Source organism: Chrysochloris asiatica, unplaced genomic scaffold (assembly GCF_000296735.1).
Source record: "Chrysochloris asiatica unplaced genomic scaffold, ChrAsi1.0 scaffold00065, whole genome shotgun sequence".
In the NCBI taxonomy this organism is placed as follows: domain Eukaryota; kingdom Metazoa; phylum Chordata; class Mammalia; order Afrosoricida; family Chrysochloridae; genus Chrysochloris; species Chrysochloris asiatica.
Window position 1 is genome coordinate 12,855,258 of NW_006408583.1, and position 19,601 is coordinate 12,874,858.

General features: G+C 37.1%; 1 protein-coding gene across 1 annotated transcript in view; it reads left to right on the plus strand.

Moving 5' to 3' along the window:
* Positions 1 to 7,206: 7,206 nt before the first annotated feature.
* ZDHHC21 (zinc finger, DHHC-type containing 21) overlaps positions 7,207 to 19,601 on the plus strand; it is a 34,114-nt gene continuing 21,719 nt past the window's right edge. The window contains exons 1-3 of the mRNA XM_006864485.1: positions 7,207 to 7,360; positions 8,888 to 8,986; positions 15,871 to 15,982. Of these exons, the coding sequence (XP_006864547.1) occupies positions 7,207 to 7,360; positions 8,888 to 8,986; positions 15,871 to 15,982 (365 nt within the window). The remainder of the gene's footprint in view (positions 7,361 to 8,887; positions 8,987 to 15,870; positions 15,983 to 19,601) is intronic.

Genomic DNA, 19,601 nt, shown 5'->3' on the forward strand with positions numbered 1-19,601 from the left:
TGACTCTTACTAGCTTCATTACAGGAGGATAGTTTATAAGGTGACTCTTTCAATGATTTCATTACAGGAGGAAAAATGTTTTAAAAACATTTTAAACTAAGCCTTGCTTTGATTTTAAGCCTTTTATTTTCTGTTTATCATTTGTAATTAAGACTTCTAGCCGCACCAGTCTAAGCTTGAGAGATACTGCACTGCATTCTGTCACATTGATGATCTCAGAATCTATTGTCAGATTATGTTACGGAAGTCTGATGACATTCAAATGATGGATTTGTTGTTAGCTGTGGTTGAGTCAGTTCCAACTCATAGTGACCTTATCTGAGAATGAAACATTGCCTGGTCTTGTGCCAACAGTCTCAAAATTGTTACTGTGTTTAAGCCCATCGTTGCCATCATATTGTCAGTTCATCTCCTTGGTGACCCTCCAGATTACCACCATGATACTCATCTTCAGGGATTGTCCAGTGTTAGATGGAGTCTTGCCATCCTCTCTTCTAAGGAACATTCTGAGTATACTTCTTCCAAGACACATTAGTTTTGCTCTTCTGTCAATCAATGGTGTATGCACGGTTGTCCACCAGCACCATAATTTTCAAATGCATCAACTATTCTTTGGTCTTGCATGTTGAGATTACACATGTAAAGGACATCATATGAGGCAATTGAAAATACTCTGGCTTAGCTCAGGCACACCTTCATCCTCAAAAGTGACATCTTTGCCTTGTAAACTATAAAGAGGTCTTGTGTAGTACAGTTGCCCTCTACAATACATTGCTTGATTTTTTAACTGCTGCTTTCAGGGTATTGATTGTGCATCCAAGTAAAATTAAATTATTGATAATTTCAATATGATGGAAACAGTGCTAATTTGATTTTCTGGGAATTGGGTGGTTTCAAAAAGAAATCTTTGATGCATGTTGTTGGTGGTGTTGTAAAGTGCTGTTGAGTCGGTTCCGACCCATAGCGATCCTGTGTAGGGTTTCCAAGGAGCAGCTGGTGAACTTGAACTGCTGACCTTGCAGTTCAAACGGCTTTGCAGTCTGGTGCATTAACCCACAGCGGCACAGGTGATCAAATGAAAAGTTTTTAGAGATGGGATGGGATAGTAAAATGCAAATCAGGTGGGATTTAATTATATTTTCAGATTCTGAATTTAAGACTTGTAACTAGAATTTTCATAGCTAAAATATTTGACGGATTTTATCTTTGTGATATTTCACTATTTTCAATCATTAACAGGTCTGCATGGAGAACTAATACTGAGGCCGAAGCCATTTGGTGGGATGTAATTTAATAAAAAAGAATGAGTCAAAATAAAACTTCTAAATCTGAATGGTAGAGCAATTACTTACTACACATCTCAGTGAATTTACAAGTGGTAAGTTTGCATTTATTTTTATATGGGGATGTATCTGAATTATGTAATATAGTATCCTTGAATGTTTGGGAAGATATGCATATGAAGTGAGTCAAGTCTTACAAGTACTGCTAGAAATAAAAGTGCTGGGTTACTTTTATGTTGTTAAGTGCCATCAAGTCAGTTCTGACTCATAGCAAACCTGTATAGGATTTCCAAGGAGAGGCTGGTGAATTTGTTCTGCTGACCTTGTGGTCCCATGCTTTATTGTTGTTGTTGTAGTACCATGGAGTTGCTTCTGACTCATAGTGATCCTGCACAGAGTTTCCAAGGCTGTAAATCTTTATGGGAGCAGAAAGCCTCATCTTTCTCCTGCGGAACAGCTGGTAGTTTCGAACTGCCTACCTTGTGGTTAGCAGCCTGATTCGTAACCACTACGCTACCAGAGCTCCTTATATGGCAGTGAATGCACGAGAGTGTCCTTTTTCTGTGCCTTTTCACTCCGTGCCTTCAGTCTTTCTACCTGTTTTCCCCCCCAAAGACTAAAAGAAAAAATGTGTCTAGTTATTTCCCATTTTCCTGTTTTCTTACTTTGTATGTCTTCATCAGCCACGTTATAAGATTTTCTCCAGGAATGCTTTATGTCTTTTAACTTTATTTTGAGTATATATTGTACTTCAGAAATTCTAATTTTCATGTGGTTACGGATGGCTTATGGATTTCATTCTTGTTTGTGAAGATTATTTCAAGATTATAAAGCCTTCCGATGTTTTCTTTTAATAGGTATATGTTTTCATTTGGAATATAGAAGAGAGAGAAATCATTAAGAACGGAATGTAGTGCTAGAAAAATATAATATGGAGAGTGAGATTCAAATCAGTATTGAAGTATGAGTTGAATTTAAGTAGAGTAAGAAGGTAGATAGAGACATTTCAGGCAGGATGAATGGGAGGGAGATGGAATGTATTTCATTTATATGGGCCAGAAATAAGACATGGTTAGTTGAAATGGAGAGTTTTATAACCTGCTGTGGTGCTGTAGGATCAGCACTGGACTGCGAACCACAAGGTCAGCAGTTCAAACCCACCAGCTGCTCCTCAGAAACAGGGTCTCCATGAGTCTGAACCAACTTACTCGACAGCATTTAACAACAACATAGAGGTATAGATTTGGTTAGATTTCTTCTTATGTTGACTAATTCACTGGACTTTGGCTAGTTTGTTTTTAGATGTTATCATTTCTGTTACACATATAGTAGTTTTCTGTCATTTTCTTTTTATAATGACATAAGAATTTTTCCTGAAGAAAGTATGTGGTGAAATATTTGTTGTTGTTGCTGTGTGCCGTCAAGTAAGTTTTAACTATAGTGATCCTATAGAGAGTTTCCGTGGAGCATCGGGTGGGTTTGAACTGCTGACTTTGTGGTTAGCAGCCCAACATGTAACCTACTACACTACCAGGGCTCTCGTAGTTGTGTTCCATAGAATCAGTTCCAACTCTAGTGGTTGTATATAGGGTTTCCGAGCAGTGCTTGGTGGGTTTGAACTGCCAACCTTGCTTATCCCACACCTGGACTCCATATTGTTGTTGTTGTTGTTAAGTGCTGTCAAGTCGGTTCTGACCCATAGCGACCCTGTATAGGGTTTCCGAGAGTGGAAGGTGGTATATATCAGAACAGTTTTGGCATTGTAAATATTTAATCTCTTTTATTAGGGTTTAATTAAAATTTTCTTTTAAAAACAGTTTGTGCTGTAGTAATTGACATCCTTCTGAAGTTAGTCACTGTGCTCAGGTATAGTTAGCAGATAGCAAGCTTAAAAAAATGTGGCAGGACCAGTGTGTCCACGACTTACATCAAAGTCGGAGTGATGAGCTTACTGTTTAATATGCAAATTAGTATGTTGGGCTCTCTAGCCAATGAAAGTATTCTACAAATGCCATCCTTGCTTAAGACCAGGTAGCAGCATTGTAGTCAGTTGGGTTGCTACTTCCCGTGTGTAATAGTTTCTGTTCAGCTGTAAGTCATGCCTGGTAAGTATTAGCTGAGCGGAGTGACCTAGCCAACCACGCCACTTTGCTGTCTTTGTGGCTGTAACCTGATTTGAAACTGTTGGAAGACCACCATTTTCTTCTCTGCAACTCAATTACAAGGATTATGTGGCATTAATTTTCACTAATCAGGTATCTAAATATATGTATTCTTTTATAGTATTTACATCTTTATTCTTTTTTTTTTCTTTTCTTTTCTCTCCAATGTTCACTTTTCCTTGAAGATGCCTGTTCTTTTAGAGCTTGCCTTCTGTCTGTTCAGATCAAGGAAAATGGACACATTAAAAAATATTATTTTCACTATCTGACTCTCCCTGATGTGAGAAACTGCTTCTGGTGACAAGGACAATTTATTTTCTGGTTGAAGAAAATACAAATAAGAATGAAAAAAAAAAAAAAAAGAATATTTGATCATTTTTGTGGTGTTGGCTGTGTGTATTTTAGCTTATAATGGTAATACATTTAGACGTAAGTAACAAAATTGCTGGGTTGTAACAGTAGTTATTGAAATTCATATGGTTTTTTTTAGTCTTGAACTGAAATATTAAGTGAAAGGCGTTATATTGAACATGTTGAAAGACAGAGCCTTCTGTCATTTTTTTAAGCACATGATAGTTGGCAAGCCTAAAAAATGAGCATTCTTTTGGAAATTTCTTTTTAGCTGTGTATCTATTTCACCATTTGTATTTGAGCTCCTAGAGATTTTTAAAATAACGATACTGAGCCAATGAAAGATCATGTTTTATCCTCTATGACTGCTCTCATTTTAATGATACTGAAAGATCTTTTACTTTTCTAATTAAAAGATAAAAAACTTCAACATTTATTTTTTTTTTAAACTCAGCAAGTGTGCATCTTTTAGAATTTTTACCAAGTACTAATTTAAACCCCATTTGGTTTAAACAGTTGGGAGGGGTTGCATTTGAGTTCTTGTCTATTTTCCTGCTTGCTCAATTTTTGCAGGTTGTAGGTTAAGCACGGGACTCCTAACCACAGGTCAGCGATTCATACCCATCAGCCGCTCCTCTGTATCTTCTGCAAAATAGAAGATAGAAGGAGAAAGGTGAGACTGACTGCTTCTATAAAGAATTCATCCCGGAATCTGTATGTAGGGTCACTAAGAGTCGGAACTGACTTGGTGGCAGTGGGTATGAAAGATAGGATGGGGGGTGGGTGGGGGGAGACATAAAATGAAGTATTCCTTAATATGTTTTTCTTGGTTATGGTAGATTTATAGCTTTGAAGAGCATTGGCAAGACCGCTAAGGGAAAGTTCCCTGAGGCTTTTAACCAAAGATGAATTAGTCTTTAAATGAAGTGGTCTGGGATAGAAACTGAAAACCTAGGAGTCATGCTTGATGCTCCTCTGTAACCGCTGAATCTATGCAGTTAACAAGACATGCTCATTTGATTCTGTTTCTTCAGTTTGTCTTTTCTCCAAAACTAACATTGAATTTTGTCTTCTCTGAGCCTCCTAATTGACCTACATCTTTAATTTTATTGCATAAGTAATTTATTTAAAATACAAATCTCATGCTAACCCCCCTGTTTCAGTAGCTTTCCAATGCTATTAATGAAGTCTTGGCATTCTAACGGTTATCTTTGCCTTTCATGATACAGCCCTTAGAACTTACCATTCTCACCACTGAAAACTATGCTTTACTATTTTTTAAAAAAAGTCAGCCTCCACTCGTGGGACCCCATATGGCTCAGAGTAGAACTGTGTTCCATAGGGTTTAAATGACCTGCGGATGGTTTTGCATCCTCAGTTTTTTGTTAGTAGCTGAGCACCGATGTGTGTGTATACTTCCTAGGGACCCCTGTGCTGTGCTCGGGCAGCTTAGACTGCCTCTCAGATTCTTTGCTTTTGGATACCTCTTGTTTTCCCCTGTTTACAGTATTTTGGCTTATTTTCTTTGCTTGGATACCTTTCACTCATCTTTTTTGCATTTGAATGTCAGCTACTAAAGGAAGTGTTACTTGAACCTCAATTTAGTGAATCCCCATCTTCTGTGCCCTAGTAATGTAACTATGAACAGCTCTGGACTTTACCATATAGACTTGCCTCTTTTTTTGATTCTTTTCCCCATCAGACTGTTGTTTCCTTTAAGCAAAGACTCGTTCTTATTCATCATTGTAAATGCGATGCTTAGCACATGATGGGACAGTGAGGTTGAATGAATATTTGTTGTATTAGTGAGTTTGACTCATTGCTGTAACCTGGAGGTCTTTGTGAAGTTCCATGGCTGAGTGGTCACCAGATACCAGTCAGCTGTATGAGAAACATCTGGAGAGAGCTACATTTCTTACTGGGTTTTGAGCTTTACTCTCTAAAAGAAGTATCCCTGGTAGCATAGTGGCTAAAGTGCTTGACTACCAGTCAAAAGGTCAGTGGATTGAATCCCCCCACCAGCCACTCCGTGGGGGAAAGGTGAGGCAGTCTGCTTCCATAAAGATGACAGTCTTGAAAGCCCTATGGGGAGATTCTGCTCTGTCCTCTGGGGTCACATGCGTTGGGATTGACCCGGCAGTATCGAGTGGACTGTATCAAGAATTGTGATTTAATGTATCTAGAATGGCGCCTCGGAATAGTTGTGTGTTTACGAGCTCTCTAGTTGATCCTGGTTTGCTTACAGATTTGAGACCATTGTCCAATTTTATTATTATATGTACTTTATTACATTATGTTATGTAATGGATGTCCCCTAGATCCTATACAGTTATTTATTGTGGAACCCTTATTAGTTACATGCATCAAGTATGGATAGACTTTAAGTCACTTTTTTTTTTTTTTTTTTGGTGCCTAATTGACAGAAGTGTCGTCGGCCCTGTTAAATTTCTCCTTGGGAGGTCTATTGGCAGTTTGTTAACTTTTATTGAGCAGGAAAAAAAAAATCCCATTTAAACCAGGAATCTTCTTGAATTGATAGCAATAAGATTAAATGGGCTTCATTCCAGAATTTAAGTATTTGTGGCAATTTATGATCACTTTTTAGTTTTTATTACAATTTTTTGAAATGATTTTTAGAATGTTTTCTTGTGACATAACATGTACACTAAGGAACGCACATCCTAAGTGCACAGCTCAGTGAATGTTCACACCTGTGCACACCCCCAACGTGCTGGCAGCAACCTGGGTTCAGAATGGCACGGGACCGGGCAGCGCTTGTTCTGTTGTGTATAGGGTCGCTGTGAGTCACAACCTGCTTGACCGCACCGAACAACACAACATACGCCTAAAGCACCACTAGGGGGTTAGGCTGTTTCCTGCTACAGACAGAACATTTCTAGTCCCTCAGAGGTTTCCTTACGTCTCCCTCCCATTCATACAGAATCGTTCACACAGAACCGGTATTTTCACTGCTGTGACCATCTTGACCGTCAGTCTTATGATTAAAACTACAAAGAATTTTTGTATGTGTCTTGTAATAGACACATGCACTCAGGACTCATGGAATTGCTGGGCTATCAGTTAGACCTGTTTTCCCTTCAGTGTATATTGTCAGTTGACATTCTTGATAGAAACTTATGTGAAAAAAGGAAATTAAAGTATTTGAAGCATATGGTGAAATTTTAATATCACAAAACTTTTCATTGTTTGCGCCAAAATCTTCTATAGTGACATGAAAAACCCCTAACAGGAAAATGAAATGTATAATTTTATAGGTATCAGAAATGAAAGTTTTAGTCAAAAAAAATTTTTTTTTTTGATATAAGTAATTTTGTTTGTTTTTGTCTCCCCTCTGCTCAGGCTCGTCTTTCCTGGTGGGCTGGCAGGCAGTCCATTTATAGGACTGCAGAATGGGCCTCCGGATTCACTTTGTGGTTGATCCACATGGTTGGTGCTGCATGGGTTTGATTGTCTTTGTCTGGTCATACAATATGGTCTTACTTCCCAAAGTTGTCCTCTTTCCTCACTATGAAGAAGGACATATTCCAGGCATATTAATAATAGGTACGTTTCTAGCTTTGTATTGATTTCTTTTTCTTTGTATACTTAAAGATTTTCCTCATTGTGAATGTTTTTACAGTACAGTGCCATTCTGATAAATTCTTTTACATAACATTGTGTAAGTGCCGTTGAATCAGTTCAGACTCATAGCAACCCTGCATAGGATTTCCAAGGAGCAGCTGGTGGGTTTGAACTGCCGACCTTGTGCTGACAGTCCAGTGCTTATCCTACAGTGTCACACTAGTGCTGTTAATACTAAATTTACTATAGTATATGAGTTTTAAGAGAGAATTGTCTTTGTGTATTTTACAGCATTTAGGTCAATGTGCTGTATCTCTACATTTATTTGATGCCACATAAGAGGCCATTGCATTTTAAACAGTGACATAGTGCTGGTTTAGATGTCTGTGTGTGGTTTTTCAGCCTTGGTGGCACAGTGGTTGAAGTGCTTGGCTCTTAACTGAGAGGTTAGCAGTTCTAATCCATCAGCCGCTCCAAGGGAGGATGCTGTGGCAGTCAGTTTCCGTAAAGATCTACAGCCGTGAAAACCCTATGGGACGGTTCTGGGATGGTTCTGCTCTGTTTTGTAGGGTCGTTCAGTGGCAGCCGTTTTAGTGTGTATTTGTACTTTTTTATTGTGGAGGTTTAAGAATGGGAATGGTATACATTACTGGGAAATGAAAGTTTCAAATATGAAAATTATTGATTGAAGTGTAATGGTAATACTTTGAACTTCTGGTCAACTATTTTTTGCTAATCTGGCAGTGACTTTCTGATGATTAGAAGAATCAGATAGAAATAATTAATTTTGCATGTGCAGACAGTTTTCATGTCCCTGGCCACATATTAACATCATAAAAGCTTCAAGAACCTTGTCTGTATTATACAGATGATAAAACTAGCCAGCAGTCAGGCCTGGAGCAAGCTAAGTTTCAAGCCAATTTTCTCTTACAAGTGCATTTTGTTTTTTAACAAAATTCTTTTAATTTAAAATGTACAATTATGGTGACTGAGTCTATTTTCCCTTATTGTTATTTTTCTTGTTGTATATTTAAAATTCAAAAGTGTCTAGATTCTGTATTTTCAAATTGAGTATCCCAAGATCCACCAACAGTGATGGTTGAACTGCACTCCCTCAGAGTGAAGACAGCCGGCTGGAGTTAATGAAGAAGTTTAATTATTGAATAGTATTAACAATGCTGCTTTTTCAAATCTAGTCCATGCAGTCATTAATAGGGAACCCATTCAGTTATACTTTGCTGGTGAGGAGTGTCTCTCTGTAAATAAAGAATATGAGTTATTAAAAGTTGATCAGTTATTACCATGCAAAAATAATATTTAAATTAAGTACATTGGGATGGTCTGCTTGACAATATTTTGTGACTGAAAGGAGTCATTAAATACTTTCATCTTTCAAAATGATTTATTCTGATGGTATTAGTTAAAATGCACATTTTAAACTTTAAAGATGTGTGTTGATAAAATATTTTTAAGCATAAATAGCTAATCAGTTTTTTTTTTTTTTTCCAGTCTTCTATAGCATTTCCATATGTTGTCTGATTTCCTTAGTGAGGGCCTCCATCACTGACCCAGGACGGCTCCCCGAGAACCCCAAGATCCCACATGGAGGTATGGTGCCTTCAGATTCGTCACTTGGACTGCTGCCAGCACTGCGCTTTCCTGTGTCTCATTGCCTTTGCTGTTAGTTATATAGATACGTCTCTTAACACCAACTCACGTCTTTGCTCAGATGTCGCTCTTCTGGATGTCTCTATTTAAAATGACAAATCCCACTGACTGCTCACATCACCCAGCATTCGGAGGTTGTAGATGTTTAGTTTTGTTTTCTTCATGTGCCCGGTGTTGTATGCTTAGTATTCAGAGCAGTCTCTGTTAACTTAGTAGATATTGGTCAATATTTGTTGATTCGTTATATCATTACCCGAGAAATTATATTTTTCTTTAATAAATGAATCTTAATGTCATTTATCTTATGATATTATAAATCCATTGGAGTCCGTATGTGGAGCTGTTGAAGCAGCACAGGACTGCTCAGGTCAGCAGTTCAAACCGACCAGTTGCTCCTCAGAAACCCTGTTACAGGGTCTCTATGAATTAGAACTTATTTGACAGGTCTTAACAACAAAAGATTATAAATAAAATAGTACTTGGGGTAAATATTTTTAGTTGTGTGAATATTATTACTTACTGTCATGTTGTGAAGTTCTGTCGAGTTGGTTCTGACTTGTAATACACCATGTATAGAGTTTCTGAGAAGTAGCTGGTGGGATTGAACTGCGGACCTTGTTCACAGTCTAGTGTTGATCCTACAGTACTACAGTACCACACCAGGAGTCTAAGTACTGTATAGGGTTTCCGAGGAACACCTGGTGAGTTTGAACCTCGAACATTGTGGTTAGCAGCCAGTATTTATTTTACAGCACCACACCTTTCATTGCTGTTGTTTGCCATTCAGTGGGTTCTGACTCCTTGAGACCTTGTGTAGGGTTTCCAAAATATAAATCTTTACTAGAGCCTAAAGCTTCATCTTTCTCCCAGGAACTACTGGTTGATTTAAACAGTTGTCCTTGTGATTAGCAGTCCATCACATCTCCCTATACCACACCAGGACTCCATTATTGCCTATAGGTATTCTCCCAGGTTCTAATAGTACAGGGTAAAATTTGAAAGCTTTTTTGATCCTAGTGCCAATTGAAGATCATAGATGATCAGCTCCTCGGAAACCGTATACAGGGTCGGTATGGGTAGGAACCGACTCAAGAGCACGTAACAACAATCATTACATAATAATGATTCTGTCTGTAAAGATGAATTGAAGATATAGTGCTTGTTTTATTATGTACCAGATAATAGTACAACTTCATTTATTTCCTTTCTGAGTCTTAAATTTTACCATTTACTACTTAGGCTTTGGGAACTTCTGCAATTTTTCTAGTACAAAATGTATGTGTCTTTGATGTACATTATAGCACATAAACACTTACCCTAGTAAATTAGAGGTTCCCAAGAAGTCCTGGTGTGGTGCTCTGGGCTAATGCATCAGACTGCAAAGTTGTTTGAACCGCAAGGTCGTTGGTTCAAGCTCATCAGCTGTTCCTTGGAAACCCTATATAGGGTTGCTATGGGTCTGAATCGACTCCACAGCACACAACAACAAGCTTGCTGCACATTAAAATCACCAGGAGAGCCTGTAAAACTTTCCAATGCCATCCTCGAGGTTAATTAAATGGGAGTGGGAGAAGGGAGCCCCATGCCAGTTATTTAAAGATTCCCAGGTGATTTCAGTATATAACAGTTTGGGAATTGGTGTAGTAATGCTTTACAGATCTAGTTTTAAGGGCAAGGTCACTTATAGAGACACTTTTGTGTTCCTGTTTCCCCCCTCCCCCCTTTAATTTTTTTCTTTTTAAAGTTGAGCATACATCACTATTTACTTCTGTCCCACTTAGCCCATGAATTTCCCCCCAGCACCCAAATTATCGTGTGTCTATTCCCTACCCTGTGCTCCACCTTCACCCTCCCTCCCCTCATCCCATCCCCACATCCTGGTAACCAACAAATAATTTTTTTTTTCCCCCTTTTAGTGTGGGTGCTTATTCTCAAGCTTTTAAAGTAATGGTCCTATGCAGTATTTCTCCTTTTGTGACTGACTAATTTCATTCAACATAATGTCCTCAAGGTTTATCCATGTTATGCGGTGGCTTGTAGCTTCCTTGTTACTCTTCAAAGTAGCATGATATTCCATTGTGTGTATGTACCAAAGCTGTCTCCATCTTTTTGCTATTGTAAATAGTGCTGCTATGAACATTGGTGTGCATATATCTACTTGTGTTATGGCTCGTATTCCTTGTGGATAAATACCAAGTAGAGGAATTTCTGGATCATAAGGTAATTCTATTTCCAACTTTCTAAGGAAGCACCATAATGTTTTCCAGAGTGGTTGGACCATTTTGCAGTCCAATCAGCAATGTAGGAGGATCCCAGTCTCTCTGCTTCCATGCCAGCATTTATTGTCCTCTACTTTTTTGATCTTTGCTGTTATTACTGGTGTGAGCGATATCTCATTGTTGTTTTGATTTGCATCTCTCTAATGGCTAGTGATTGTGAACATTTCTTCATATGTTTGTTGGCTGCCCGAGTCTTCTCCTTGGTGAAGTGTCTGTTCATGTCCTGTGCCCATTTTTTAATTGGGTTATTTGTCTTTTTCTTGTAGAGGTGTTGTAGTTTCCTATATACTTTAGAAAAGAATCCCTTGTCTGATGCTTCGTTGCAAAAGACTTTTTCCCATTCTGTGGGTTCCTTTTTTACTCTTTTGGTGAAGTCTTTTGATGAACATAAGTTTTTAATTTTTAGTATGACCCAATCATCTATTTTGTCTACTTTTGTTTGTGTAATTTTCACAATTGTTTGATAGTGTGTGCCTGTATTAGAGCCCTCAAATCTGTCCCTATTTTTTTATTGATGATCAGTATAATTCTGGGATTCACATTTAGTTCTTTAATCCATGCTGAGGTGGTTTTTATATATGGTGTGGGGTAACGGTTTTGTTTCAGTTTTTTGCATATAGCTTTCCAGTTCTGCCAGCACCATCTGTTGAAGAGAATATCTCCTCCCCATGCAGTGTACTTAGGCCCTTTGTTGAAAATCAGTTGGCTCTATGTTGATGGGTTAATTTCTGAATTCTCGATTTTGTTTCATTGATCAATGTCTCTTTCATTGTACCACTACCAGGCTGTTTTGACCACTGTAGCTGTGTAGTAAATTTTGAAATCAGGGAGCTTCCAACTGTGTTCTTCGTCTTAAGCAGTGCTTTGCTTGTCTTGGGTCTCTTTCCTGTCCATATTAAGGTTTGTAATTGTTTTTTTCATCTCTTTGAAGAATGTCATTGGAATCTGGATTGCGATTGCATTATATATGTAGATTGCTGTGGGTGAAGTTTTCTTATTTATTAAGGCAGTCAGGTATTTATGAAGATCCTGGTTGAACAATGTCCTGCTATCTTGTCAGTTTAAATATCTCCATTCTCTTATGCAGTTTGAGTTTTTTCCTTTGCTTTAATGTTTTGATTTTTCTTCCCCTTAAAAAATCTGTGTAAAGTATTTTTTTATTGCCATCATAAATTATCAGTTAGATTTTCTTTTGACCCTGGAAAAAGAAAATGAGAAGACTAAGATATAATTTATAGATATGTTTGACTCGACGGCACTTAACAACAACAACTAAGGAGTTCTGGTAACGTCGTTACGAATTGGATTGTGACTCTCAAGGTTAGCAGTTAGAAACTACCAGTGGTTCAGCGGGAGAAAGATGAGGCTTTCTGCTCTTGTAAAGATTTATAGCCTTGGAAACCCTATAGAGGGTCACTATGGGTCAGAACCGAGTCAACAGCACTTAAAGAGTCATGGTGTGGCACTGTTGGTTAATGTCCTGGACTGCAAAGTTGGCTTGAACAGCAAGGTCAGCAGTTCAGGCTCATCAGCTAGCTACTTCTCGGAAACCCTATATAGGGTCAGCTATGGGTCGGAACCAATTTGATGGCACTTAACAACAAAAATATAGATTAAAATAGGTGATTTTTCTTTCTTGCAAAAAAAATTATGGTATACCCTTGGATACCTGAAAATAAAAATTTGCGTATCGATACTTTAATTAAAATTAAAAATTTTTATAATAATGACTTGTTTGTTGCCTGAACACACTGAGGGATGGGTGCATGAAAATTTGAGTTTATATAGGTATTTCTTATTTTAGATACTATTGTTGTTGTTAGGTGCCATTGAGTCGGTTCTGACCCATAGTGACCCTGTAGAGGGTTTCCGAAGAGCGGCTGGTGAGCTTAAACTGCTGACCTTGTGGTTGAAAGCAGTTTTGCAGTGCAGCACGTTAATCTGCAGCGCCACACCAGGACTGTTATTAGGTGCTGTCCGACCGGTTCCAACTCATGCACAACAGAAGGAAACGCTGCCTGGTCCCCTTACCATCCTCAGCTGTGTTTGAGCCCATTGTTGCTGCCACTGTGTCAGTCCATCTTGTTGGGGATCTTCCTCTTTTTTTTTCTGGCAGTCCATGGTGTTTTCAGTATTCTTTATCAGTGCCATAATTCAGATGCATCGATTTTTCTGTGGTCTTTCTTACTCATTGTCCAGATTTCATATGCATATGAAGCATTTGACTCTTGACTTGAGCCAGATTCTAGATTAGCCAAAGAAAAGTTCAGGCTCTTTGGTTAAACACATTTATTATCTAGACCGGACATTAGCAGACCTTTTCTTTTCTGTGACCTTTCTCTGGGATATATATATATATATATCCCTGTGTGCAAATACTCAGCTCTGCCTTTGTAGCACAAATGCAGTCATAAATGATGTGCAAATAAATGCGAATAGCTGTGTACAGGTAAAACTTTATGGACACAGAAATTTGAATTTCATGATTTTTATGTGTCACAAATTATTACTTAAAAATATTTTTTCAATAGTTGAAAATAATAATAAAAACCCATCCCAGATTGTGCAGAAACAGATTGTACCGAAGCAACTGATGGCTGGATTTGCCCACAAATTATAATTATTGTAATTAGCCAGCCTCTGGTCCAAAAAAAAAAAAGAAAGAAAGAAACAACCGAGAATTATAGACATTTTCTGATGATAACTAAATACTCTCCACTTTTCTGAGTTATAGCCTTTTAGACATGAAAGTGAGAAGTCTTTCTCTAGAATATTATATATTGGTCTTTTTGGAACTGCCCATAATGACTACACCATATTGATGTTTTAAGGAACTGTGTTTTAAGAACGTAAAGTTTTTATGTTGTCATTTCTGTGAAAACTGGATCATTGGGTTAGTCGTGTCATGCACCTGCTTCTCTGCATTCCTTGAAATACGTCAAATCAGAGTTTTAGCACAGCGTTGGGGTGTTTGGGAGCATGGATCTAAATGGGGTTACATCATGTTATGTTACATACTAGTGCATTTCCATCTCACTTACAATGAAACACTTGTGTAACTGTCTAAATTAACCTGTTCATTCTCTCACACAACGCTGTTTTCATTAAAAGAAGTGTTAGTAAGAAATCAAGGAGACTATTGTATTTAAAAGTGGAACTTTAAATGTAAAAGATCATTTTTATACTTTAGATTATTGGAACAAACAATGTAATACAGGTTCTGATTTCTGAGACGGTAAATCTTTATGGGAGCAGTCCCCTTCATCTTTCTCCCACAGAGTATCGTGACCCTATAGAACAGAGTACAATTCTGGTTAGCAATGGAGTGTTAGCTAACTCGTGTACCACCAGGCCTTTATAGACATCGAGAACAGAATATTTTTCCAATGCTTTGCTATATAATATTCTAGTATGTTGTTACTTCTGTTGAGTAAACTAAGAAAATTGGAAAAGCCTCCTGCTCACTAAGAGTATTAGTACTGTACTAATATTCCCTCTGAATATTTTGAGAGTTGGGATTGTTTTACTGTGCCCTTCTTTTAAATGAGGCGGTACGGCAATTCAAAGCCAACAGCTGCTCTTCGGAAACACCAGTATACAGCGTTGCTGTGAGTCAGAACCGACTTGATGGCATTTAACAACAACAACAACAATGTGGTCATTTAAATATAACTGATGGAAGGTTTAAGAATTTTGTATAAATACAGTCTCATTCCAATAAATATAAAAAAAGAGATTCTTAATAATAAAAACCATTGTCTTGTCTTCGTAGATGACTCTCCTATATAGTTTTTGTGAGTCTGACTAGAGCAGTTTAGTGGTTTTACACTTTATTTCTGAAAATTTCATTTACTTAGTATAGAATGTCGGTGTATACTGTTTTCAGTGGAAGCTGGAGGAAGTTGTTACTTGGAGGCAGGCTAGAGTTTTGTAAAGAATGCCTTCATTTCTACTAAACAGCAATTTTCCTCAAACTTTCTTCACTGCTGATATCTTCACTTCTAATACCTTCTAAACCCACCTGACACCCTTCTCCATTCCCCTCATACACATTCCCATGCGAATCCACTGAGATAGAAGAAATAGAATGATTTGAGAAAGTGCGGGAATGTATTTTTTTAATGCGTCTATAAGATTGGTTTAGATTTAATCTCCTGCAACCAGGACTCAGCATTATTTCTTCTTCAGTGTGTTTTGATAATGTGATTTCTAGAAATAATTTCTTTTATATCAAGTTCTATTTTAATGTAGACATTTGGTTGTAATGTGGGGTTTTATCATTGGATTTTATTTAGAAATCTGTTCAAAACCTAACTACATTGTTTTCCATCCCTTACTTTGACTATAACAATAGTTACAATGTTTAGAATTAGAAAACTTCAAAATAAGACAGACAGGGAATGGAACAGCAATATTTACAGAAAATACATTAGAGAAGCAGCAGAAGAAAAATCTGAGATTATTTTGAAAGCTTTCTAGAAAATCTTGTAGACGTTTTATAGTTATATTTGCTCTCATTAAATGTGTGTTAATTTCCTTCCATAGAAAGGGAGTTCTGGGAATTGTGTAACAAGTGTAATTTGATGAGACCAAAGCGTTCCCATCACTGCAGCCGCTGTGGACACTGTGTCCGGAGGATGGACCATCACTGCCCATGGTAAGAGAAGAATTTACTCTTAGCAAAACTAAGAAACATAAGTCTGTAAAAATAAACTTTAGTTTTTAGCTTCTTGTTTTTAAGTGCTGTCAAGTCAGTCCTGACTCAGCGACGCTGTCTGTGGTTTCTGAGGAGCGGCTGGTGAGTTTGAACCACCAACCTTATGCTTTAAAACAACCTTGCAGTTTAGTGCTTATTCTAATAATGATGCAACTATTAAATGGTGTTTAATAAGGGATACCTTGCATGATCATACATTTTTCAACATCTCCCAAAATAATTTTTTTTCCACAGCGATCTTACCTTTTCTAAAAGCAAAGAGATATTTGGGCAGAAAATAGTAAGAAATAATGTGTCCACAAATAATACAAAATAAGATGATTGTATTAAATGAGACAGTATATGTAAAGCAGCTAATACAGTATATGCCATATAGAAATAAAATTAATAGCTGATAATTATTTTTAATTGTAATAAACTACATAATCCTGTTGTTTTTATACCTTTTTCCATTTGTTTTGGTAATTTCTGATGCCCTGATGTATCCCCTGCCTCCAAAAGTAAGCCTCTTTCAGTATTAATCATTGGATATAGGTATTAGCACCACTGCGTGTTGGATATAAATGGTACCTTAGCTGATTCTGCAGTGATGCCAATATTGTTGGTCAATAGGCCCTCGTAATATTTAAACAAAATGTTCAGTTAAGAAATAGAATTAACGCAAGTGCAGTGAGAATTCTGCATTGTTTGTCTCAAAGCTGTCACAAAAATCTGTGAACAATATATTTTTTGTATGTTCTAAGCATGGGATCTCTGTATAAATATTTAAATTCATATGGTGTTGTTAAGTACCATCAAGTCAGTTTCTATTCACAGCACCCCTTGATAAGGTTTCCGAGGAGCATCTGGTGGGTTTGAACTTGGAGTTGGCAGTCCAGTGCTCATCCTACAAAGCCACACCAGGATGTCACTTTATAAATATATCTATATTTGTTTTTATATATGTGTGTGATTGTATATATACACATACACACAGTGTCACTATGAATTGGAAACTATTCAATGACATTTAACATGTGTGCATATATACATATTTATATGTATATATGTGTGTGTGTATATATATATAGTTAATTACATTAATAATGCATTTATCTAAAATGGTATCAAGGGTAGAGTTTTATCTTTGCTGAGTAATTTTAATCAATTTAGTTTTCCTTATTTTTGATAACTTATTTTTAAAGAACCCCTAAATAGTTTTGGAGTCCTGGCATGGTGCTATGGGTTAATGTGCTGAACTGCAGAGTCGGTTTGAACTGTAAGGTTGGTGGTTCAAGCTCACTAGTCTGCTCTTTGGAAACCCCATACAGGGTCCCTGTGGGTCGGAACCGACTCCATGGCACTTAATAATTACAAACAAATAGTTTCAGTGGAAATTTGGTTTTTACTATATCATTTATTTGCATAGAGTATTTTCCTGAGATTAGGAAAAAATAATGTTTCAGATAAAAAATTGTGTTATTGTATGAATTTTTAAAAAGTAGTCTAATTTTGTCAAGAGGAGAGCGTATTGTGTTAATTAGTCTTGTTATTAGGAGTCGGTTCCAACTCATAGCGAGGCTGCATGGACTTTCCGATTTCTAACGCCGGCCTTGCAGTTCAAAGTGACATTGGAGTCAAGCGCTTATCCTATAGCACTACAGGGTTAAAAATGTTCCTTAAAGTTAATAGGTTAATTCCCAAATGATTTCCTAAATTTTAGTCTGTTTGCAGTCATAATAGTGATAGATTTTAAAAGGCAAGTGGAGCATACATTTAGGTAAGTAGTAATCACGCTGAGAAACAGTTTCATACACTTTTAAAGGTGTCATAGCTTTCTGATGAAAAGTTTAATGACTGTTCATGATATTGTTAGAAATTGATGCATCTTTTTAAAGGAAAGAAGACATTTCTTTTTAAGAAGACTTAAAAAGTAAATCAGTTAGGAGATGTTTTATACTGTAGAGACTAGTGATAATTATTTTTAAGGAATAAAATTGACTTGCTGGTTCCATAGTAAAGGGCTATTTAATGTAAAGTCTAACACTGAGGTGATGTGTCTGTCCTAGTCCTCTTGTTTCTCCGGTTTTCGTTACCTCAGAATATTGATGGGAGAGATGGGAAATAGAAAAGTGTGGAGGAAAGAAAAGGAGAGTAGACTAGAGACCTAAATACGTTAAGGGATTTTTTGCACACTGAATCCCTAGTAGAACTCTGTGGAGATATTCACAGGATTGAGGGACATGTACAACATGATTTGGGAGGAAGGCTTGTTTTTGCTTGTTTTCAGAAATTGTATCATCCATAATTGCTCAGCAACATTAGATTACAGATCAATTCTCAGATTGCCTCAGGGTTCCTTGTATTTCTGACTGCTTGCTTTTTCTGCACAGTTTAAATGCTACAAGAAGGATTCTTATAGTTTGAGTATCATAGTATTTTTTCAAGCAGATTGGTTGAGTTGAATCTGTGATCAAGCAGTCATTTCCCTTACTTTTGGGGGCCAGGAACGTTGGGACAGGGATAAGTCATCTTTTGTAGCAACAGCTGTTTACAGAGAGTCTTTGAATGTGTGCACAAGTACACTTCTCTGATAGCCCTACTTACAAATAGAAAAGCACAGTGTGAATTTACTTGTTTACAAATAATGAGCTTGAGCTGTGGTAGCGTAGTGATTATGAATTGGGCTGTGAACCTCAGGGTCAGCAGTTCAAAACTACCAGCTGTTCCACCGGAGAAAGATGAGGCTTTCTGCTCCCGTAAAGATTTACAGCCTCAGAAACCCTGTACAGGGTCGCTGTGAGTTGGAACCGATGTACAGGGTTGCTGTGAGTTGGAACTGACTCCACAGCACATAACAACAACAACAACTCTGAGATATAAATAAGAGTTGTTTTTTTTAATTTGGTCTTTGAATTTTAAAATAATCTTTGATTTTTAAAAATAGTTTAACTACATGCTTCAAAACAACTTAATTCAGGAACTGACCCTATGTATCATATATTTTTTTTATTCTAGACAGTGGCAACTATTTTGAAATGAAATAATTATACAAAGTAATATAAGTTTTGGTAGCGCTTTCTAGCAAAATTAAAAAAAAATACTTTGAAAATTTTAATTGCAATGAATTTTACTCAATAAAATTCAGCTTGAATTATTTTTTGAAAATTTAGGGATTATAACATTTAACTCTTTCCCTTGTTAGTATTCACTGTTGTATTGATGAATGTGTTACTTTTAAGTATTTGTAAGTCATGTTTAATATATATATATGTTGTTAAGTTCTGTCAAGTCGCTTACGAGTTTTCCAAGCAATGGCAGACTCTGCAGTCCAGTGCATTAATATACAGTGCCACACCAGGACTCCAATATATGTGTATATATAGGATTTTTTTTTCCAGCAGTCAACCAAGAATAGGTTTTAAGAGTAAGCAAAACTGTAAATGAGTAGTTATATTGGAGTGGCAAGTCTAAGGTGAGGTTGGTTTGACGCTGTCGAGTTGTTCTCACAGCTAGAATGCTGTAGTGGAGGAGCTTGTTTCCTTGGCCACTGTTCCTTCTGACTGCTCTTCCTCTGGTG